Genomic DNA, 25,058 nt, shown 5'->3' with positions numbered 1-25,058 from the left:
AATGAGTGTTAATTACCATTAAGTATTTAGGAAATATTTAGAGAATACAAATAAATAAAAGAGCTTATCAATTTATAATGGCTCATAAACTGTAGCAATGCCCCATTAATACTATATTTGGAAAAGGTTGCAGCTGTATTCTTAACAATGAAGGCATAAAAGTATTCAGAAACAAGTTCTGCAAATGATGCATTGGTTGGAAAAAGAAGAAGCGTCGTTAAGTTTTTATGATACACACAATGTTTTGAAGTATGTTGAATGTAAACAAAACCATGCTGACAATAAAAACACAGCATGGTTCCTCTAGGTCAGGCGGGTGTTCACATAGCGTTTTTCTTCAGCAGAAAAGTGGTGGTGGTATGTTGGGGAGTGCTTTATAAAAAAAAGGCGCTTCCCATGCTTTTTTAAAGACTTGCTCAGTGTAGGTTTGTTTCCTTGACAACAATATGTTGACACTAACTTAAGCTCGGTAGGTAACGTAACACAAATTTAACAGAGGGTTGCAACACAGTTAACAGCATGCTAACAACATGTATGGTGATAAAAGCACTACATTCATCAGCAAGATTTAGTGTCTGGCTGATCTGCTGCGACGTTTTCCTGTCTTGTTGTGATAGTTTCTAACTGACAGTACCACACCATCATACATTAGCTAAAGGAACGGCAGTGAGGCCACAGGCCACAGGAGGAACAACTGAAAAACGATGTTAAGAGAAAAACTCTATGTGGACACAGGCCTGAATGTTTTATATGCAGTTGGACACTTGTATCTTAACAAAAGCAATTTGTATTTGATTGTCTTGTTTTGCACATTTCAAATGAAATCCTTATTTCCTTGATCTATGATGATGCCAGAATTCCTGAACTAAATTTCTTTTCTTTTTTTTCTCTTCAGGGCAGAGACTGGATCATTGTATGATAGTTTTTGGTCCACGACTGTCATGATCTGTGAAAAAACACCCACTATTCATGTGTTTGGCATCTGGGTCCTCAGCATTGATAGCGATGACCTTCCAGTCCATTTCGCCTTCATCGATCATGGCCAAGATGCCGAGCACTTTTACTTGGATCACCTGACCTGGAGAGCACACCTGAAGGCCAGGCCAGCACACAGGTAAGTAAATCGTACACAAGATAAAGTTGTACTTTTACAGAAAGAGGAAAAAAAAACATCCTGTAATATAATTCATAGAAACACGTAAAGCAGTCTTACCTGGGTGCCGATCTCACAAACGTCAATGGGATCATTATCACCACAACACTTTGTTTCGCTGTCTGTGTGGTTTGGGTCCTCCCATGTCTTTTCAAAAGAAAAGTTGAAGAACATGTCAACATTTCAACAAACTACCTGACTAAATTTTAAAAAAGAAAACTTTTTTGTTTCTGTGCTCACCTGTGGAAGTGCCCCATAATTCCAAATGTAACCTTTATGAGGAAAGACGTTGGCAACGTACCGGAGCTTTCCTTTCTTTACATCTTGTTTGATCGGGTTCAGCGGTTCCTTTGTTGCAATCTGGAAAATGAGGGCATTATGAAGGTATATGGATGTATTCATGGCAGGGATACTGATCGGGCCTACAGGGCCCAAAATGAATAGTAGCTGTTAATCAAATGCATTGTTTAAAAAATGCGAGGAAATGTATCTAAAGCCGTCTTACCTCCATTTTAGCATTCGACCATCGAGGAACCTCCACTATCATGTTAAAGAGGACCTAAAAAACAACAGAAAAGCCTAATGCATTACTGGGGGAAATGATTTCAGGAGATAAAACTGACAAAATATTTGCATTTAATAGTACCTCACTTTCATTCTTCTTGGACTTTTTAGCTGGCACATTGTTGTCCTGTTGAAAAAAATTTTAAAAATCAGTGGTTAAAATATCTTAAACAATTCAAGAGCCCAACGTATTCATGAACTTTCTGCAGCATTTATCACAGAGTTACCTGTTCTGTCTCCGCTGTAAGTGGGATGTCATGGAATGGTGAGATGTATTTTCCTTCAGAGGTTTCTAAGAAAAAAAGTTGAGTAAAAAAAAAACCTGAATATATATAAATAACGATGAAATCCAGGAAGACCATGAATTACATACAACAAAAAACCCTGCAAACCTTAACAGCAGAGAGAACTAATATTTTAATGCCAGACAACTTTTAATTTTGTTTTAAGTGCACATGAAGCCCATACAGTAATTATTTTTTTTGTCTGTCCACCAAATGTGTCATTTTAAACCTGTCCTTTCATTTTTGTAAGACTTCAATATTTTATATAAGCGACCCGGGAATTATTGTTTGACAGCAAAGTAACTCAGTCTACTGATAGGCTTTTTTTAAGGCTTTCAGTTGCATCAAACAGTCCCCTACAGAGTCTACTCAGTTGTCAGTTTGATAGCTAAGACTGATACAGATATCCAACCATCTCCATGACAACGAAGCAAACTGATTGAAAAGCTCAGGAAAAAGCTGTCAAGTGGACCTTGAGTTAAGATTCAGTTCATGGTGGGTTACATATAATGTTGCAGCCAGTTGCAACTTGTATCCTCAACATAGGGGCTCATTAGATTATAAATAAACTGGGGCTGCATTGAACATTTTTTTTCCTTTGTCAATTAATCTCAATTAGTTTCTTCAAATGATTACTCTTACAAAGTGTCATTAAAATAGAGTAAAATGTTCAACCAGTATTTTCCAAAGCCCAAGATGTCTTTATGATCTTAGCAAAGCAAAGAAACCAGAAAATATTCACCTTTAAAAAGCTGGGATCAAAGAATTTTGTCTTAATTTTTCTTAATTTAATAGTTGACGACCAATCAATAAATCATTGCAGCTCTAAAATAAACTCAGTGTTGATTTATTGTTTACCAGTAACCTGGACATCATCATTTACACTACTCCTAATGTTTTTTTCTTGTTTATATCAAAATCTGTATGAAAGCAGATGCAGTCATAATAAAAAATAGTCACATTACCCAGATTAGAAACACTAAGTTTTGACACTAATATTGTGTCACATAATTATTAAAATAGTTGAGTAAGACTAAAGAAAAATAACAATTTCATAAGTTTTAATTCATTTGATGTGGCTAGTTTGTGTGTGTGTGTGTGTGTGTGTGTGTGTAGCTATAGTCCACGTGACTACCCAAACAGGAAGTAAATCCGTGTGATAATTTAACATGGATCTGTTATGGAATTTACAGTCAAACATTTGTCTTGGTTTCTGCTTATGAACTATTTAATCTTACATGATTTTGGGCGTTGACACTTGTGGGGTTTTCCCTTTAAATCTAAAGTTGTAAGGCGCCACATGTTAAGAAAACCTCGCACTCGTTACTCAAAGGTCAAACGTTTACTTTGACGTGGAGGTCGACCTGTGGTTACCTGTCCAACACCGGACCCTCGTGCTAAACCGCCACAGTGTTATGATATACAAGAGACACGCATGGTTGCTCTCGTGGTGGCTCTGATGAACTTACTAAAATATATCCGGTAGTCAGGAGAATGGAGATGTCCTCGCTCTTCCGTTTGATAATGCATTTTTCTGAAATAAAGCAGATGAGGACCCGCTGCTGCTTGTGTCACCAGTTTGTTTCCGGAGGCGGAAAATGAGCCGAAAAGTGTCGCCAGGCAGCCGAGCGAGGAGCGCAGCAGCAGCGGTCTCATTATACTCAGCTCTTCTTCCTCTCCTCTTGGTTACTGCTTCCCGTTTTCCACCTTCGCAACATCCAGAAATGTAAAGTTCACCAGAGTGATACTACAGCTTTCTGTCGGAGGCTTTCAAAATAAAAGCATTAAAAGTCCAGACTGAGATTATGACAAGAACTAATGAATAACAAATGGGCCTATGGCTAAAAATATGTTTGAATTTAATTAGTAGTATTAAATAAGATTAAAGAAAGTTACTGGAAAGCCATAATCTGAATGATAGCAATTAATCTGTTATATTTTGATATTAGTTAATATTAAAATCGTGATGGTAGTTTAATGCTAAATTAAACATAAAATGCATGGTTAAATGCTAGTATCTGGTGTGCAAAAATCCATTGCTGTTACTGGCCTAGAAAAAGGATCATTGCATCCACCAAGTCAAATTTGGCACGTTTTAACACGGATGTTTTTCCATAATTTCGATTATTGTAACAGCATAGGCGCTTGTTTGCCACTATTACATTTTATTTTGAAAATAAAAATCGTTGCAACCGGAAGTAAATATTCTTTCCACATTAACTTCAAAATTCTTCTATTGCATGCTTGTGGTCCATGTGAAGTGAAGTAGCTTCATTTTACTGCCACCTAGCCAATCCCACGAACAGCACAGAGATGGACAATATTTCAATTAATACTATAAAAATAACCTTTTAATTACTTTTGAGTATTTTATCATTTGTATTTTGCTGGAAAGGAAAAAAGTAACTTATGCTATAACAAAATCTACTCTGAGCTTGTATTTGTGTTTATGAAATACTTGAAATACATTATTTAATATGTCATTTTATTCTTAAATAAGACAAAAATATTTTGATCCCCAGTTTAAACTGTAGAAAAAGGGGCTCAAGGTCAGACACATGCCTAAAATTAGATTTTCTAGAGTAAGCCTATATTTTTGTATTCTCAAATATCAAATGACATTTGACATAAATAATCAAAAATGTTTTCTGAAACCAGTCTTTTGCATGTTACTTTTTACTTTTACTTTTTGATGCACTTATGTCCATCTCAGAACACATGCACACAGAGAGAGAGACAGACAGATTTGCTAGATAAGTCACAGTAGTCTAGTAATTTATTTAATTACTGATGCATGGCTGACATGAAGAGAGAGAGAAACGTTAATCTTGGATGACTCGTTTTCTTTTCTTTTTCTGAACTTCTTTTCTTTTCTTTTTTTGTTTTTTGATCTTTTAAGCTGTTTTCATCACACAGCTAACAGATAGTTGTAGTTATAATGTTACTAGTTACTTCTGGTAGAAGAAGAGTTCGTGTTTGTAGACCTTTTGTCACTAGCATGAGGCTATAACACACCTATTTTTTACAGTGTGTTCTCCCATGTTCAATAACTGAGTGTACTGATAACTGGTCTCCTTTATTTTCTGTGCAACTTTGAGAGCAACCATAAGCGCCCCTGTCACTTTTGCTTTAATGGCCCCCTGCTTTTGTTTTTATGACGTGAAGTTAATGGATTTGCTAGTGGTAATCTCCACAATACATCATGAGATCAAAGTTCATATGTATCCATTGTGTCTTAAACAAACACCCACCCCAGCGACCTTGATGTGTCTCTTTTACTGCTGAATAGGTTGGTCCCTGTTCAAACAAGTTACTTACATCTCTGCAGCCATAAATAGTTGCTTTATTAAAATCTTAAAAATGGATTCTTGCCTTTGATACTGTTGCCAAAGAGCTTTGATTATGCCGAGCACCTATCAGTTTTATGTGTTTAAGCAAACAGGACAGTTCAACCAATCTGGCTGTGGTTGACAAGAAAATATTCCATGCTATAAACCTGTAAGGAGGACAATAGTGGTGAAGGTCAAAGTGCTGTGCCTTGACATGATGAAGGGAGGTGTGATAATGGAAGGTCCACAGACGGTTAAAAATGTTAATTTGATCAGTTCTATCCAAAATTTGGAGCCAAATGAGAAGACAGTCGCTTCTTTTTAATTTCTATGTCCATAAGCAAAGCACTCAACTATAACTCCTCCAGTGATGGTGCCCAAGTGGCCAACAGTAAAACTCTGTGGCTGTAAAAGACAGTTTCAGGCATGAGTGTGTTTTTATTTTCCCTTTTCCCTATTCACTCACCCAGCTGGCTCCTGCAGCTACTTCTCCTGCCTGCTGCTGGTGATAAAATAAGCTTTCTTTGTTATTCTATTGTCTCACCAAACAAACTTGAGCTCTTGTTTATTGTAGCACTACAATATAATTACTTTTGATTGTTGGCTAAAATACGTATAGGTCGTCATAATCATTTTCAAATTGAAGCTTTAAATAATGACAATTTCCTCCAGTTTGATTAATATAATTTATACTAAGTGCATAATATAGACTCTGTTTTAAAGTTTGTCATCTAACGTACAGTTAAAACAAGTGGAAACAAAAAAAAAAATCTATTAGCTGATTAATAAAATTAATTAATAACAACTCAATTAATGATTTAAGTCAACTATAGAGCAAAAATGTCAACTTTTCTTTGGTTTGGGCTTCCCCGATTTGAGGATTTGCTGCTCTTGGAGATTTTAATGGGTATTTTTCTGACATTCTGAAGACAGCACAATGAATTAAGACAATAAAGATGAAAATTGTTTAAAATATTTGTGAATTTTTGTCCTAACTAAAAGCAGAGTTTGATTCTGTGGGCATTGGCTTAAGTTTAATGACTTTATTTTACTGCCTGATGTTTTTGTTGGGTGTCTGTCTGAGTATACTTCCGTCTTAAGGCCGGTCAAGAAAAACCACACTCTTAGTGAAACAATGTCACAAGAGCTCCTCTGGGCCAAAACAGTTAATATCACCTCGCTGACAGCGCACAAGAGATAACACTGTTTACTCACTTGAATGTTTGTATAGAGTATGTGATAGTTCAGCCTGGTTTACCAAGTCTACTTGGTTACATAACACTGCTAACATACCATTTTACTGTGCTTGTTTAACACAGAATAAATTAATGTTATATAGTTTTATTCTTGAGTTTTTCTTAGTGACGATGATGAATGTGAGATACTTAAATGTTGGTGACCAGCTGACATATAGTCAGAAGCCATATGTGTGCAGCTAGTCTAATGGAAGTCAAACAGGTGTGTTACGAGCACACAGTGATCTGAAAACACAATAGGTGAGGTCATCGCCTGTGGTTCAATAGGGAGGAAATGCATCCATTCATTGTTCTGGCGAAGAACGTAGTATCTGGTTGCTATGACCAGAAATCATCGTGGCAGCATGTGTGATGATGAATTACCTGTCTAACCAGATCGGATATTTTCTACGTGTCAATTTATGGTTGTGACTCAAAAAAAATACATTTTGTAAAGGGAAACAAAAACTTAGAAACATATTGCATATAATAATATGAAAATATGAGAATTTAAGTTACTTTCCATTTTAATATATTTAGGGTGTGCGGCCAGTGCAGAATAATGAAAAAAAAAACAGCACTTGATCCCATTTAGAGCAAACTTGTTTCAGCGAAGTTATAGATGCCAAATGCAGTGAAGAGAAACATAGTAATGATTAGGAGTATGTGTATGTAAATTTTTCCTATATGCGTTACTTGTAATGTGTTACTATCAAGCGGAAACCTCAGAGGGAAACTCTAAGAAAAAAATTGAAGCCAATGCCCAAGTGCCAAAAACTGCAGTTTATCAAATGGCCACTTGAGGCCTGCTTCAGAACAGAGTAAATCCCCATAGCCCCCCACGTTAATATGCCCAGCATTTTCATTTCATCGCCAGTGGCAACTGTATGGAAGTTAAATTTTTTTCATAACTGACCTGTTTACATTTTATTAAGGGCTAAAATTGTGCATATTTAGAAGCAGGAGCACTTGAGTGGCAGGCTGTCTGTGAGGCTTTGCCATAGTCTATGAGTCAGATCCACCCCTCGCTCCTCCAAAGCTCCAACCTCTCGTCCAAATATGAACACCAAAATAGCAATGGCAGAAATACTGAACTTGAGGCTTCAAAACGGTAGTCCACAAACCAAAAATTGACGTCTCGGCATATACTTTCACTATTTATACAGTCTATGGTTATGTCCTTGTATAATCTACCTTTGCACTTTTGCTGAAGTATAATTGTGACATAAAGCTATAACAATATTAGTACAGTGAAGTTGTTCTGGCAACATTTACTGTGCATGTGGATTCTCTTTTATTCATTTCATTTATTCTTGTTCAATCCATTGACTGTATTTAGCTCAGCTGCTCACGGCTCCACGTGTTAAAAGGTTTGCTTTTCCCCCACAGTTAAAGAGCACAGTGCAGACAAAAAATGTCCAACTAACTTGATTTTGAATTCACTTATTCATTATGTAAATACTAAGCTCTCTGCATTGCCAGGTGTGATTCACATCACCCAAGCCATTTACATAAATGCTTCCTTGTCAAGAGCTGGCTCATTGTGTCTCTGTAGGGTCTTACTTTTTATTTTTATGTTTAGGTCATTTAGTTTTAGTAAAAGCAAAGAGCAGACTTTAGCTGGTGGTCGTTGATCTGTCCTCAGACCTTCTTCTTCCCTGGATGGATGTAATGCTCTGAAGCATAGCACAGCAGGAGAGAGGTGTGGCCACATAGCTCTCATGACAGGTTGACCTGGGGAGGAGCTAGATTACCTGTGCAGAGCTGACAGGCAGTGCACACTGAGCACTGCACCTGTTGCAATTCCCAGGCTCTCTCTCTCTCTTCTCTCTCCCTCTTCCTGTCCTTCTCTCTTCCCCTTCTTTTCTCCTTGACTGCTCTGACAGGCAGCTGACGGCCTCGCCATGGATCCCAACGAGGCCAAAGGGGGTGAGAAGGAGAAGGAAAAGGAGAAGGACAAAGCGATAAAGAGGAGAAACCGGCCTGTGTTCCTGCGTTACCTGGAGAGGAGAAAGACAGACACCATCGTGGCTGAGGACACGGCCAAAGGTGACATCAACCTGGGGACGCTGGTGAGGAGGAGTCAGTCTGACAAGACGGAGTACAGCGCCAAACTGAAAGGTACACCAAATAATGACCTCCCCAGGGGTCAAAACTATGGCAACAATCTATACACACGTGAGCCAAGTCTTTAAACTCTTTATATTTAAAAATTGTTGAGGAGAACTTTAAAATAAATATATGTTCAGTGTAAGAGCAGAATGTATGGCTTGGGGGCAAAAATTCAACGCACACACACTTGAGTGCGCTCTGCCTTATATCTCTGGCTACCGGGCGCCTGTTGTGTTACTATGTGTTAAGCAGGAGATACTCCCACAGGGATAAAGCCACATATGCAAACTGTGCTCCAAACTCAGGCACAGAGGAGTGGCTTTAGAAGTGTTCCAGACCAGCTGGTAAACAAGACCGAGACATCAGTGACGTGTGAACAGGGACGTACAGATGATTTTTTTAAATTACCAAGCCGAGCGAAAGAGTTTCAAGACATCTCAGACAATTGGTCTTGCAATTTGGTTTGTATATAATATGCATAGTTTGACCTGGAAAGTGAGAACTAGCCGGAGATTAGAATGAGTTGCGATAAAGAAAAAAATAAATGGTTAGTCCAGCTGTATGTTGCCTCATCACAACTGCTGACACAACACACATGATGTCCGCATGCTGTGTCTGAAAAACTGGCTTCACCTGTCGTGAAAGTGCAGTCAGTGGCTGGGAATGCTGCACTTCAGGCAAAATGACTGACATCACCGTGTCAGTACTGGGTCACTATTAAAGATAAGTGAAAGTATGTAGGTTTTCCTGTGCCACTTGTTCCTGGATTTCCTTTTCCGGTGAACACATCACATCACAAGTGGCACCTTGTTTAAAATAGCAAAGTATAACCCACTTCACACTTGGTGTTTTGAATGATAAGATAGCTTTCTCTCTCACACAAACATACAAACACACACACACACACACACACACACACACACACACACACTTGCCTTATCAGCATCTGCTCTGTTTACCTGAAATAGAGACACTCTCTACTCCTTTGCACTTTCTGTTTTCTTGACCCACCTGCATAAAAGCAGGCATGGTTGTCAAAAAAACACTGGGGTGTTTTCAGTAAACCGGTCACCCGCCCTGTTTGACTTTAGCCTCACACCTGACTAGAAGCATTACATATTTACAGTGGTATTACCATTGCAAATATTGACAGAACGATGACTTCACTAAAAGAGGAAACATGTGAGTCGCTGCTCGTCAGCCAGTTCTCATCTGCTTGTCAGACAGGTTGCTCAAGCCACAGAACCATGGCAACATGACATCAATATGTCTAAGTATTCACAGGAACTCAATATAATAGTTAAAGGCAATGATTTACCAGCGCACATAAAGGGACAATAATTAACTTAATATCCATAAGTATTTACCCACAAAACGTGCAGAGAAAAGATTACTTTGATGTGGTTTGTATTGGTTTATCTTGTTATTCTGTGTGTGTGTGTGTGTGTGTGTGTGTGTGTGTGTGTGTGTGTGTGTACTTTTGGTATTATATGGCTTTTTTCCCAATTAGACACTAGTGCTTTGTAACAAACTCAGTAAGATAGATATCAAACTTTCCTTTAAGTGAGAAACAGATCCTTTCCGTGTAGACGTTATCAGGCTTTTTCAGTATTCTTTATTCAAAGTATATTCTCCATGATAAAATCCCCTTGTGCGATGCAATGTTTTTCTTACTGGTGACACGTGATACACCATGCCTTGTATTCTGTTCTGGGGCCGTCTGTTGGATCGCTTTCAGTGGTCTGAACGGTGAAAAGCCCTGTATCCACTTTCATGGGAACTCCTGTGCCGGCAACCATACTTAACAAACATAATGCCCGGCAAAAAGGAGAAGTCAGCACAGGTTGAAAGCTGCTGCTCAGTCTTCATAGGCTGCAGTACATTTTTTTGTAACATTGTGGATGCGTCAGTGTGGGGAATATGTCAAGGCCAGTTTTGACAACAGAATTCAAAGTGCTTTTAAGTGGATCTTCATGATTTTTTGTGTTCATAGAATACACTTCTGTGCAATGAGCCACCAGGAATTCTCACCTGATCTGTCATGAGGGGAACTTTTCTCACGGGTGGAGGTTTTCACTGATTCTGGGCTCTCTTTTTACACTAAAAGCCCACGTAGACATATGACACTTTATAATACTGTTGAAATGTAGATGTGAGACCTCTTTTACACAACATTTTCACTGGTGAAAGAGTTTCTCTGACACTCCTGTAATTATAGGAAATGTTTTTGTGCCATAAAAGGTGGAAATATATTAAACAGGAATTTATTCCAACGTTTCATCAGACTCTGAGAACAGACTTTGATTATATCTTATAGTGTTATCGGGCATTGACAAGGAAATTAAGAAGGGCACAGCTATTGTTTAAAAACTGCAACGGGTGCATATGAAACAGAGGGGTTGGGGTTCCTCAGACAGAAAATACACTAAAAAACCCTCTCACTTAATTTTTTTCCATTCTGGTAATTTTGTTTCTGTATCAATATACAATATAAAGATCTTTAATTGAGTAAAATTACACTGCTGCCTTTACTTTTTTATTGTGGGAGACAAATGCAAATGTTCTAAATATTAAAAGGGACATGTCCTCTGCATCATCCCTTAAAGTCCTTGCCTATATTAATTAATAACTGCTTAAAGAAAAAGGGTTATAACTGCACAGTTCAGTTTAATGTCATGCCATGTACAATGAGTTTACCAAACATGCTTTTAATATCTTTGTGAATTTCACCTGTTACATTTATGGCAATCATTCAGAGGACATTAAGGGTTGAAGGAGCTTCAACTGATTCAAGTTGTTAACAACAGGCGACTACATTTAAACCGGGACTTTAACAACAAGTGATCCTTATCAAAATACAAGGAGAGGACACAAAAATATGTTTCTTCAAATGATAATATTACCCTTGTGAAGTTTAGTTTGCTCAGTTTTTATTGAGATTTTTAGACAGTAATGATTTTCCTCTGTAGGTGTTCATTTTATTTTGCATCTCAGTGAAAAAAGCAAAACATAAGGGGTAACTGTATGCAGTGTTGCAAGCAGACTGTGATCAGATCTCTGCTGGAGTCAGTCAGGTGTGATTACAGTACAATCTGTACAGTGTTTGCATTCATGAGAAAGTAGTTCACTGGCCAGAGACACATGAGCCATTTTACCCAGGTTCAGACACTGTAACCTCCTCTCACAGCGACGCTGCAGTTTCATTTACAGCATTTGAAACTTGTAATTTCTGTTGCACCCCCCCCTTTTTTAAATGAACTGATAAGGAAATGTAGGAAAGAGGAATGATGTCCCTACACCTGCCCTACTTGTTTTCTTTGATAGAACAACGTTCTCACTATCTTGCCTGCTTTTCTTATCATTTGCAAAACATGAGATTCAATTCAGTTCATTTTTTTAATGAAATCACAATTCACAATTTGCCTCAGAGAGCTTTGCAACACACAACATCCCTCTGTCCTTGGACTGTCACAGTGGATAAGAAAAAACTCCCCCCAAAAAACACCCTTCAATGGGCAAAAGGCTCTGGTCATAAACCCAGAATCACAGAAATAAGAACACATCAGATACCAGGTGAGAATACAAAGGGTGTGACTGCACAAATTATGACCTGGATAGTTAATATGTATAATATAATTTATTTTAATATAATTCTTTTGTAAATGGTGCCTTAGGTGCAAGTCAGTACACTGTGAAAAAGGTCACGTACACTAAGTTGAACTTCTTACAGTCCGATCAAATGCAAGTTTACTGTGTGTGTGCATGTGTTAAAAATGAGTACGCTCAGGAGGCTGTAGTAAATTTGTTTGTGTGTGCATGCATGTGTGTGTGTACATATACCCCTATGTGTCTGTGTGTGTGTGTGTGTGACCTTGCGTAGGTTGGTGTGTGTTCATTATTGTGTGGCACTCCCCCCACACACACTCCCAGTCTGAGCAGATGGAATGCCTGAGCACGACGGAGCATTACATCAGCGGCACGATTAGTTCTGTAACCTGACACGAGCCTTGCAGCCCTCTGTCTCCCACCCCCCTCCTCCTCCACCTCTCTCACTTTCTCTTCATTGCCCCCCCCTCCTCCAGAGAAGGAAGTGGTGTGTGGTGTTGATTAGGCAGCAAGGAAGCATCCCTCTTCCCTAAACAGACACTCCTGCCTGCCATGCAAAGCACAGAGCAGCCGCAGACTGATTAGGCAGCAGAGCAATAAAAAAAAGAGAAGTGAGCCTGACTGGCATGTTAAGTGAGGCCTTTTGGCGCTCGAGTCAAAATAATTATATCACCGTGAAATACTGATGGCTGCTCAGGCGTCAAGCGGATGAGTTAAAGAGAGATGTAGGTTTTTCCAAGCGTGCACGGCCCACGGGGGCACGGTGTTTACCAGCATTTCTAGAAAATGCACACAGATGGCTTAGAATGTTGGCAAACACAAACGTTTTGGGGTGAAATTGCAGATTTACAGCAAAAAGCAAGTGCACTCACACAAGGTCGTAGATTTTTCTCAACATTTGGGGGGGATACACATTAAGCTGGGGATCTGAAGGTGCTCCCTCAAGAAATTTGAGTGTCAAACACTTAATTTCCTTCATTCTTGGGAATTTTCATGCACCAATTTGTCCCCTGTCTGCATCAATTTATGGTGGAAATATCCTCCTTCCTGCTTCAACTGTGCGTCATTGCTTCATCTTATAGGAGATTGCCTTTGAGCATTGACCATGGGATGAATCTGAGCAACAGGGTGGGGAACATATGCACTGAAACAGACATAGGCCTATATGGCTGATATGAGTGTTTAGTGACAGTACAGAACATATTCTTAGTCTGGGAAAACACACCACTACGTCTATATGCACGATTAACACTCGCATACTGAAATAGAAATGCTCAGATTAACCCCTGTGATTGGTGAAGTAAATGTCAAATTGCATCGCAGCAGAGACAAACGTCTTGTCCTTGTGGAGAAATCAGAATGCAGTCTAATCACAGGCATTTCATCAGAACATCACAAAGTCACCATAAATAAAATCTACGCCTGTGCACTCACAACTTTCTATATCCTTGTATGACCTGTGTGACTCAGCCAGAAGTTGTTATTACTTCAGTTCATCAGACTGTTTTTGGTTTTTTTTTAATAATAATTTTATCTCATCTTTTCTCAGAGAAAATGACACCACACGACTTGTCCACACCCCCCTCCCCAGCACTGGACCCAGAGGAGATCCGTTTGAGGAAGATGAACCGCAGGGCAAAGGTCATTCAAGAGCTTGTGCAGACTGAAAAGGACTACCTCACTGACCTGGAGCTATGCATCAGAGAAGTCGTCCAGCCTCTGCGAAATCTGCAGGTAGATACTTTTCAGGATCCACAGTGGAGTCTCCTGCAGGCTAACTGTGGTCTTACTTTAACATCTATCCATATGACAACAGTTAAAATAGTTCTTTAAAATAGAGAATCATTGATTCTTTTTAAAATAACAATTTCTTAAAATAAAAATTAAATTGTAACGTCCAATGTCAATACTCAACTAGCAGCCTGATGAGAAAAAGTTGAGCTCAGCAATGTCACTTGCCTATTTAGTAGCCTACATATCAAGCAAAAATAATCCTAACTCTGACCTTTTTCTGACAATAAACCAAACTAACAGTAATGCTTCACGTGATAACATTGTGAGGGTCAATTTTGTAGTGAAATAATCAGGGTAAAGGGGCAATTAATTTATATAATAGCTTATTTATACAGCGAATATTCTGGTAATTGATGTTTTGAGAGAAAATCTACCACAAGCTGATTTCGATTATCTCTTTGCACTCAACATTTTACTTCCTTATCTTCTGTTAGGTTGTGGATGTGGACAGGATGTTTACCAACATGGAGACAGTGTGTGAGGTTTCTGCAGCGCTCCTTCACAGACTGCATGCAGCCATGGCTGACCCTGACCCAGAGGCAGTTGTCATTGGTAATGATATTATGACTCCACCCTGATTTAAATAATTGTTGACTTTTAATTCTCTGGTTAATACTTGGCAAAAGATCTTATCTCTCATTTTTTTTATCTGAAGGAGAAATATTCATCCAGGCGAAGGCAGCTTTAGAAGATGTTTACAAGATTTACTGTTACCATCATGATGATGCCAACATGTCGCTCAAATCCTACGAGAAAGAGGAAGAAATAAAGCAACATTTCACAACGTGTGTATTAGCCCTGAAGTAAGTCACTAATTTATTTATAACTTCCTTGATATTTTAAGTGTTATAATGTATGGTGTTTAATCTTGGTGGTTTCTTTGTCTTTTTAATTACAGGAAAATCTACGACCAAGAGTAAGTACCTTTTTATGAAAAATTGGTGTTGCCATTTAAAATATATCTTGATTAATGTGTTATCAGTTTTGGTTAAGTTTCTCACATAATCCATTGTTTTCTTTTCGAAATTTTTGTCCTGTAGTCCATAACAGTTTATATCAACACGTTTTTACTGTTTATTTATTTGCACAGAGGGAAACCCAACTTGCTGGACATGGGTTCATTGATCATCAAACCGGTCCAGAGGATTATGAAGTACCCGCTGCTGCTCCGGGAGCTGTGGCATGCCACACCTGAAGACCACCCTGACTATCAGCCGCTGCAGGAGGCGTACACCGCCGCCAGGATTATCAATGTTAACATCAATGAGTTCAAGAGACGCAAGGATATAGGTGAGAGACCACTCACACTCTCTCATACAAGGATGTTTTATCATTGGCATCTGGTTCATTGTAAATGATTATCCCTTCTTTCAAATTTGTTTCCTTTTTATTCTCAGTTATGAAGTATAAGAGGTTGGAAGATGAAGGCACGCTTAGGGGCAAACTTAACAAGTTCAACATCCACTCTATCCGGAAGAAAGGTGACAGGTTTGCTGGCTATCTCAAGATCCTCACTGGAGTAGAGCCACAGGTAAAACATGATGGAAAGAACAAAAGTTATGAGGTTTGTTGATGTGACGGTTTAAAGCTGGGGTGGGGAACCTCTGGCCTACAGGCCGTGTACAGCCCACGAGACCAATCTGGCCTGCCACGCAACTCTAAAAGTAAATATAAACTCAGGGAAAAATGTAATAGAGTGGTGAAGTAATGACTCCAAAAATGCAGAAGTCCGTTAGCCTTTTTGCCTTCTGGTTCCCTCGTCTTAAAGTCTATGGGTTTTTTGAATGGGTTTTCAGTAAAATGCCTTAAATAAGGTCTGTGGTTAACATAGGACAAAGATATTTACACGTTTTATTCTGCAACATAATATACATCCATATAAACCAGATTTTTTAACTTTTAGGGTTTTACTTGTCTTAAAAAAAGTGGTTGCTATCGAGTGGCTAAATCGGACTACAGTGTTTGTCGGGGACGTTAGACGTCATCACACTGAACACAGAAACTCATTAAAGCCACTCGCCGCATTTTCAGCTTTACAGCAACAGTCATGCTCAAACTTGTAGATTTACCAGTTTATAATACTTTTCAAATGTGTATTTATGTGTTTTTGCAGTGTTTGTAGTTGTGATGTTTAAGCTGTGCGACCGCGATGTAGTTTGTGTATAGCCTAACAATAGTTTTTTACTTCTGGCGATTTCATTTATCTTTCATCTGTGAAGATTATCATGCTGATTAAAACGTTTAAGTCTCATAAGCATGTGTTCGTCACAGAGCTTATTTTTGGTCGTAATCAAAAATCCTATAAGGTTTTGGACGAGGGAACCAGTGTGATGCTAACTTCCTGGTTGGCCTACAAAAATACGTCATCCCTTCACCAGTCGATTACTTTTCTGAGATAACATTGGCGGCTATGCATATCCGAGTCAGGTTCAGGGTCAGTGAACACAACATGTGAGGTTACGCACCATCGCGCAATAACATTGAGGATTGATTGATAAGTGATACGCGTCATTGTGAGTGCCAAGAAAAGGAAGGTGGATGCTGAAATGAAACACAATTATTTCTTTGTTGATGTAAAAGGCAAGACACTTTGCCTCGTTTGTGGCGCCGGCAGTGATGAAAAAGGCCAGTTTCAAGCGCCATTACAGCTCGAAACATGCTAAACTGGACGAATTTAAAGGACAAATGCGTTTTGATAAAAATGAACGCTCTTCCTCGAAGTTGGGGTGCCCAATAATCAGCTTTCACAAGACCACAGACTGACCGACAAAGTTAGGAGGGCTATTTTGTGGTGAGTGAAATAATAACTAAGAAGCTGAAACCTCATACAGAAGGAGTTTGTGAAGGAATGTAATTTACTTAAAATAATTGTGAAACCTTGATAACGATCAAAATCTATAATTGTTGCATCATATGTGTTCATAAATTTAGTATGGCCCTCGGAGGACTTAATAAAAATCGAAATGGCCCTCGATTGGAAAAAGGTCCCCCACCCCTTGAAACTTTAAAGGAACAGCGTGTAAAGTTTAGGGGGATGTAGTGGTGAGGATTGCAGCTTGCAAACTTCTCCCCTTAGGGTTCATTGTTCAGGAGGCTCATACCAGGAGCCGAATCATCCGCAGAGGCTTCCTCCTCTCCCAAACAAACAGCCCCAATTATCTAAAACGGTAAAAACATAAATAATATAATATAATAAATAAAGCAGTTTCGCGTTAAAAAAAATCTGTGTTTATGGGATGTGCTCGTTGCAGAAGGGCTACCAGCTTTATGCTATACACACCGCCGTAAAAATATGAATGTCCCCAGTGTTTGCTGTGTCTGTTCTGGACTACTGTAGAGACATGATGACCCGATCCCTATGCAAATATAAACCGCTCATTCTAAGGTAATGAAAACACCATGATTGTTATTTTTAGGTGATATGCACTAAAGAAAACTATTGATATATTTTATTTCATTTCTGCCAATATATCCCTAAATCCTACACGCTGGACCTTTTAAGTGTGAACAAAAAAAAGGTTTCTGGCCTAAATATACATTATTGGTCTTCAAAAGGCTGCTTTTATGCGTTTGTAAGTAGTAAGGTGAGGCATATTTGGTATTTTTCTACTGTTTCGGCAACATATTTAAACTTTTGTGCCTGTAGGTGAGAGATGAAGTATTTGACAGAGAGGAGAAGCTGTTCAGGAGTCTGGAGAAGGCTGTGAGACAGCTGGTCAAGAACGTTCAGTGTTACCTGCAGCACACTCAGGTACGTATATATCAGAGTGTATTTACAACAACGTGTAAGATTTTTTAAAATATTACGATAACTTATTGAGACATTTTGTCTTGGTGTCTGTTCTGCAGGAGATGGTGTCTGTAGCTGTTCAGAACGTCCAAGACATGGAGGACATCATCAAGGATTCAAACAAAACACACACAAATGGCTTGTCGCACAAAAATGGAAATGACCCTTATAAGCACTTTGTGAGTATTTGTATAATGCATAGGTTTTATTCAGGGCATAATTTACTTTATTAGCAAGCTTTTTCCTTTCCTCCCTGAATCTTCTGGTTTTTGTCTGTCCTTGCCTTGCTTTCCTGTTCGTACGTGACCTCCCATTCACCCTCCAACTGTGAGTCATCTGTCACTTTGCCCACAGCTACCTGTCTTCTGTCCATTATATTAATCCTCTTCTTCTATGCCTCTAACCTTCCTACTAGGTCCCTCAGTAACTCTGCAACCTTCCTTTCCTGCCCTCTTCTCTCTGCGGATTGCACTGTGGCCAACTCTGAGATAACTACACCTTTGAATAAGACTCTTTGTGCAGCAGCTCACTTCACCGCAGCAGTTTAGCAGCGCCTTAAACCGAAGTCGGTAATAAGCTTTACAAAATAAGTGTAGACACAAAGGCACGTTTACGCTTAAGAAGAAAAGGAACAGACTTATTCTGCGTGAAAAGGGAACAATTGTGTTTGCTATAATGAAAACATGACAGCTGTAACTGATATATGCTTTTAGTAAAGAGAATATGTTTTACCAAATAAGCGTTTCTCTTTGCTTTATGTAAAGTATTTCCCATTACACGCTGAACACTAGGATAGATGAAGTCTGTTAAGTCTTACTGTAAGCCGAATAACATCACTTCCTCTTGTTTGTCTGCATGCAAATCAAGCTGGAGCAGCTCTGTTGTTATTTTTCAATGCTAATGTTGAGATGTACTTTACTGTCTCCTCTTGGAGAAAAATTGTTGTGAATTAAAAGTGCTGCTGTTTTCTGAAAACAAGACATTTTTTTAAAATCATATAAAAACGCATTTAGAAATGCCTGTTTGCATGTACAGAATATATAACAGAGAGAACCGAATGAAAATGGGCAGACTAGTGCTGGATATTCATCTTCTGTCGCTTCATTGACTTCTTGCTCCAGAAAGACAGCATGGAGCGCCTGGTCCTCGCCCCGCTCTCCTCCCTGCAAGGCATGTTCACAGCCCCACAGAAGCTTATCCAGAAGCGTTATGACAAATTGCTGGATTACTGCAGCCGCCTGGAGCGTTCCTCTTCTTTTTCATCCTCATCCTCGTCATCCACCACTTCTTCCTCTCCTTCACTGGTGTCAGAAGACCCGCCCGGTCCAGCCAGGAGGGACTATGAAGCCATTAATGCCTTGCTGGTGGAGGAGTTGCAGAGGTTCAACATGGCTGCCTACACTATCCTGACCAACTGTGTGATGTATCTGGTGGCCCTACTCAGAGGGATGATGGATAAAATACTCATTCGTGCCCCATCCATACAGCAGCTACCAGTGAGGATCCCATCCACAAATCACATTCAGTTATTTTTTAGTATATTTTGAGGAACCATGTGTAAGATTTAGGGGGATTTAGTGGCACATAGTGGTGAGGATTGCCCATTACAACCAGCTAAAACTTCTCCCAGTTAGTGTTTATTGTTCAAGATCTTTTAAGTGGGAGCCGAACTCTCTACATTAGTCTCTTCCTCGCCAAAATAAGTGGACCAGGTGATTAAAACACAGAATAAAGCCATCTGACATTACAAACTAGTGTTTCTCCTACGCTGTTTGGCATGTTGCAGATGAGCCACTAACCTAACACCTGCTAATATGTGCTCACCTTATTACCAGTCCAGACGTTTAGGAGTTTTTCACCATAAGCCAAATTGTCTGAAGAGGTCTCTTCCTCTCCAAAACAATTTAAACCGGTGAAAACACTGAATAAAGCAGTTTCATGCTAAAAAGTCGGTTGCTGCAGAGGGGCTGCTAAAATGGGAATGGGCCGATCTAGAGCCAGTGTTTGGTTTTTCCGTTCTGATTGGAGGTGGAACATAACGGTCTCCATCAGTGTTGACCCGCTCTCTATGTAGATACAAACTGTCTATTCTAAGGTGACAAAAACACAGTAGTTCTTATTTTTTAGGTGATTTATGCTAAAGGAAACCTACTTACATTATATTCCATTTCTGCCAATATATCCCCTTGAATCGTACACATTGGATCTCTAATAGTGAAACTCATTTGTGTGTTTGTTTGCCTTTTCAGGCTCCATTGTCAAACATTGCTGAAGTGCAGAACAGCATCATGGATGAGCTGAACAATCTGACTTTTGTCAAGGATAATGCACAGAAGTTAATGGAGCGAAAAGTCAGCTTCGAGAGACAACGAGACAAGAAAACAGCGGTAAAGTGGAAATAATTCAGAATAAATTATTCACATTTAGAGGCTAAAATGCCCGTTATGTCCTGCAACCTGCTCTATTTGGATCCTTGGTCAGTGGTGGAAGCTGCCTCTGTAAACTTCTCATTGACTCCAGGTTAAAATTAAAGTCACACATATTCCCCGGAGTTTAAATTTTTTTACTGAAGCAATTTCAAGCCATAAATGAGCAGCTGTAAGTCTTATCAAAGGCAGACAGAGAGGACAGCTCCAGGCTGTGATTAACTGGGGCACTTTGAAACCCAAAACTCCCCCAGGTATCGATCCCCTGAGACACATATACCTATATGTGTGTAGGAGTACACATATGCATACACATCTGTACATGTGAGAGCGTTGCGCTCGGACATGTGAATATAGATATATTTGAAACTCCTACTCCCAGGGGCTTATTACCTTCCGCCCTCCCTCGTACACTGATAACCGACAACATACCACCCACACGCCAGACCCACTTCAAATAATTACACCCTTTGTGCTCCTCCAGGTGCCGGAGGTGCAGCATCAAACCGAGGAACAGCGTGCCTGGCTGCTGGCAGAATACCCACCGAGCCGTCTGTACCAGCTGAAGAGGAAGTGTAATGGCTGCCAGGAGCAGGACCTCAGCCTGCTGGAGGGGGAGCTGGTAGCTTTGCTGGAGGACACGGACCCATTAGGCAGCAGCAGCCGCTGGCTGGTTCACACCGGAGGCAAGTGTGTGTGTGTGTGTGTGTGTGTGTGTGTGTGTGTGTGTGTGTGTGTGTGTGTGTGTGTGTGTGTGTGTGTGTGTGTGTGTGTGTGTAGAGGACAAAGACCTTCTGGGCAGCGGTAGCTCTTGGTGCATTCTGTTAGTAAAACAAAGTGAATTAAGTCATCAGAGTAAATCATCTGCAGGTATGATCGGTCTCATTTAATACACATTCCTGTGTGAGTACACCTGCATCTGTTAGACGACAGACACACACACCAAACTTTACTTTCTGACACTGACAAGTCGGCTCGCAAGAATCAGTCCCAGGGGCTCCTGTGATGTCATGGTTGCTGGTTTCTCTTTGCCTGCCTCTGGAGATGGTTGCCTCACAACAGGGCCATACTCCATAGCTTGTCTCCATCTCCCCTCTACGTCTCGCAGAGGCACCTGAGATCCCAATGTCTTGTTTGGAACAAACCGCTGTGCGTTGTAAGCAGCGTTACCTAGAGTACAAAGCCTTTCCCTATGGGTATTTGGAAACAAGGACGGAGAGATGACGCTTGTGCGCCTCTCTGTACTCAGCAATAACAAGTTTCTTTTTTTTTATGAGCTCTAGAAAAAAAAAAAAAGGAGTGTGTTCATGTTTCTTGGTGTGAAGTACATTCTTCACAGACTTGTCTTTTCCTCTGGGATTAGAAGCATTCCCAGGAAGTTGTTCTTCATCCTTCTGTTGGTATCAACAGTATGAATATGCTTCCCTCACATTTATACATTCAGTTTGCTCACATGGATCGAAGATTGTGTAAGCAAATGCTTTAGTTTATGATTACAGCCTTTATGTGAGACATGTAGTCTGAGATATTACACCTGTATCCTCCCGATATGATGCCCACTTATCTTTATGAAGTAATTTTATTGATTAAAAAAGGAAAATGTCTTATGAAGTACAGTTTTGCCGTAATTACCTTACTTTAATACCGTAAAGAAAAAAAAAATATTTTAAGTCGGTTTGCCCAAATTATGAAATGGAGATAGCTCGGGGATTTTTTCCAAGATTTTTTTGGCTGACTGAGATTTGTTTCCACATGAATAGGCCTACGATGTGAATGGAATTTTAAATGTAGTGCGAAAAATAGCTTAGAAAAACTCAAATAACTTCCTGGTTTCTCTAGATAATCCACAGATCTCCCTTACCTCTTTTCCATCCATCACGCTTCCACCAGTTCTGAGTGGCACCATTGTAATCAAGGATGTATTATCAGGAGGGGATTGCACAACAGCATTTAACAATAATAGCAAAATGGCAGGTTGCATTAACAATCTATAAGTTTTTGTTAGTTTTTGTTTTTGTTATTACAAATATGTTTGTGTATGTGGACCAACTTCTTATAAAACCACTGCACAATCTTTTTTTTTCCGCTGAGGATTTCTCACTTGACTTGTTGCTTTCTCAACCTCTCTTTCCAACCTGTGGAATATGACACGCTCACTGATGTCATTACGCTTCACTCTACAGGTTAAGAAAACCCTGTTATTTTTTGGGTTCTGGCTGAGAAACAACTTGTGGGTTCCATATTAATTTATTTTTGACATCCTATGGATTATCCAGAGTAACTGAGACAATGTTTCTGAAAAAATGCTGTGCTCATTTTTCACTGTAATTGTTAAGTGTTTTGAGCACGGAGGCAGAAATCTAAGAGATCTCAAATTCTGGAGCTGCATTGTAAGATAACAATAGGGGAAAGGTTGTTCGTTTTTTGCATTATGGCTAAAACAAACCTTTAAAATGAACTCAGAGGTTGGGCATCTTGACAAACTGTCCCTTTGTGTCACTGTTAGGTTCACAGGGCTACGTCTACTCCACATTCCTGAAGCAGTACAATCCTCTGAGGGACTCCCAGCGCGCAGGCCAGATGGCCAAAGAGCAGCAACAGCAGCAGCCGCCTGCCATGGTGGATGAAGACTTTGACGACATCAGCCTGTTTGTGTCAGGCAGTGGCAGCAGCAGCCTGCGCAGCTTTAACCTCAACACCACTGACAGCAGCTCGTCCCTCTCTGGACTACAGGGGGAGCCAGAGAGCCCTGAGGACCTGGAGGACACACTGGACACCGACTCTCAGCAGGTGTGTGTGTTTTTCAGCACTCTTCTTGCACCATATGGATGTCATTTAAGGATTCTGCAGCGCTTAGAAAAAAAGGGAAACAGAAAAAAAATCTTTGTTTAGCTCAGTTTGGTTGTCAGCCTGAGAACAGTTAAGGTCAAGATGCTTAAAGGGGACAGTTCACTCCAAAGTAAAAAAATGCACCTTTTTTCCTCTTACCTGTGGTACTTTTTATCAGTTTACCTTGATTCAGTGTGCGTTGCAGAATGTTGGAAATATCGGCTGTAAAGATGTTTGCCTTCTCTCCAATGTTGTGGACGGCACTTGGCTTGTGGAGCTCTAAGCGCCAAAAGATAGATATATAGATAGATTGATAGATCGATAGATAGACCTTGTTGTGAGCAGTTTTCATGATATATATTTTTTCTGTTTCCAACACTTGGCAACTCACACCAAACAATCTAGTATGAAACAAAGCACTACAGATAAGAGGAAAGATATGCTTTTTTCATACTGGGGTGAACTGTCCCTTTAATGCTCTTTGCAAGGTTGCAGAAAGACTACATGCCCTACCTCTCAAGCATGCCCATGTGCATTGCAGATACATTTTCAAATGAATTAAGCATTATCAAAAATGTAGAAAAGATAAGGGACAAACCTGAAACACAACATAACCCACACAAAATAAGCCACATAATTACAATAAAACAACAGCTCAGTAAGCCATGTAACTTTAACCAGCTATAAGTGCTTCCTCACATGAGACTCCACCTGTGAATTATGAGGCTTGTTATTATAGTGGGCCAGTAAAATGGGATGTGTGCAGTTATAGAGACTGGATGAGCAGAAGCTCTGCCAGTGCTGTAGCTGCACAGCTGATAGCTTTACAGCGTCTCTGTCTGGCTCGCATTGAAATTAAATGGGGTGAGTAACATTAAAGGATGATGGTGCTGTCACTCTGGCTTCAACTCTACAAGGTTTCATCTTTCTTGTTGTCAGTCTTCATCTGCTATGGCTACCAAATATGATTCTGATCTTCATCTTAACATGACACAGTTATTAGTCTTAAAATATAAAGTGCTGACGAGGGTCAGTTGATTGTAACCAATGAAAATTAAGACTGCTGTTAGTTCAGTCGCAGTGGAAAGCTGATAAACAGTGCCACCTTCTGGATTTACAAGAGGATACACTTCAGTGTTATGTCATGATGTCAGTGCACATTAAGGTTTGCTTTTTTTTTATTTTGGAGAGGTAAACTATAAAGTGCCTTTGTTCACTTTGTGTTCACTCCTGATTACATCTGATTTGTGCCTCTGTCCACAGTTTTATGCCGTGTATGCATTTCAAGCGCGCTGTGACCAAGAGCTGACCTTGCAGGAGCACCAGCATGTCCGCATACTCAAGTTCTGTGACCTGGGAGGCAATAAGGAGTGGTGGTTAGCTGAAGCTAATGGACAGAGGGGATATGTTCCTGCCAACTATCTTGGCAGGATGTCCTATGCATAAATAGAGGCCCTTTATTTATGCACAGGACATCCAGAACCCCCTCCAAAAACCAACCTGTGGCATTTTAAACAAACGTACACTTTAATACATAATTGAAATATTCCTGAATGTTGAACACGCCACATTTCTGCTCAGTGTAAGTCAAAATTGCACTAGGGTATCACTAGATGTTATTATAGGTCTCATACCAAAAGTGTTGATGTTGAAACTGCTTTGCCCTCAGAAGATCATGACACAAGAGCTCACCAATATTCTGTGACGTATCTAAATAATGGTAGGAAAATACAGAGCACTGTGCTGAGCACTTTTTCTAATTCAGTGTTGTTGAATTTATATTGATAATGAAGAGATTTATCCATGAAGTTAATCTTTGTTTAGCTAAGTTTGGTTGTCAGCCTGAGATCAGATATTTTGATAATGAAGTGATTTATCCATTAAGTTAATTTTATATGTGAACCGATTAACAAATGAAGTAAATGTTATATGTGAA

The 25,058-nt window shown here is 39.6% G+C and overlaps 2 protein-coding genes across 2 annotated transcripts in view; one reads left to right on the top strand and one right to left on the bottom strand.

The window, feature by feature from the left end:
• The window catches only part of ppa2 (inorganic pyrophosphatase 2), a 7,504-nt gene extending 3,796 nt beyond the window's left edge, over window positions 1-3,708 (bottom strand). Inside the window, exons 1-7 of the mRNA XM_042485391.1 lie at window positions 3,471-3,708; window positions 1,945-2,009; window positions 1,800-1,844; window positions 1,659-1,712; window positions 1,394-1,513; window positions 1,214-1,300; window positions 965-1,091 (exon numbers count right to left, since the gene is read on the bottom strand). Of these exons, the coding sequence (XP_042341325.1) occupies window positions 965-1,091; window positions 1,214-1,300; window positions 1,394-1,513; window positions 1,659-1,712; window positions 1,800-1,844; window positions 1,945-2,009; window positions 3,471-3,657 (685 nt within the window). The 5' untranslated portion in view covers window positions 3,658-3,708. The remainder of the gene's footprint in view (window positions 1-964; window positions 1,092-1,213; window positions 1,301-1,393; window positions 1,514-1,658; window positions 1,713-1,799; window positions 1,845-1,944; window positions 2,010-3,470) is intronic.
• On the top strand, window positions 1,056-25,058 carry arhgef38 (Rho guanine nucleotide exchange factor (GEF) 38). Its single transcript, XM_042485390.1, has 15 exons — window positions 1,056-1,114; window positions 8,452-8,686; window positions 13,833-14,017; window positions 14,512-14,629; window positions 14,733-14,880; window positions 14,976-14,993; window positions 15,168-15,367; window positions 15,475-15,608; window positions 17,724-17,828; window positions 17,927-18,046; window positions 18,989-19,363; window positions 20,117-20,254; window positions 20,778-20,979; window positions 22,800-23,083; window positions 24,386-25,058. Exons 2-15 carry the CDS (start codon window positions 8,470-8,472, stop codon window positions 24,566-24,568), a joined length of 2,427 nt encoding a protein of 808 aa, XP_042341324.1. The 5' UTR covers window positions 1,056-1,114; window positions 8,452-8,469; the 3' UTR covers window positions 24,569-25,058.

Source organism: Plectropomus leopardus, chromosome 4 (assembly GCF_008729295.1).
Source record: "Plectropomus leopardus isolate mb chromosome 4, YSFRI_Pleo_2.0, whole genome shotgun sequence".
NCBI classification, from domain to species: Eukaryota; Metazoa; Chordata; class Actinopteri; order Perciformes; family Serranidae; genus Plectropomus; species Plectropomus leopardus.
The sequence above is the reverse complement of the archived record's forward strand: the minus strand, read 5'-3'. Positions and strand labels throughout refer to the sequence as shown.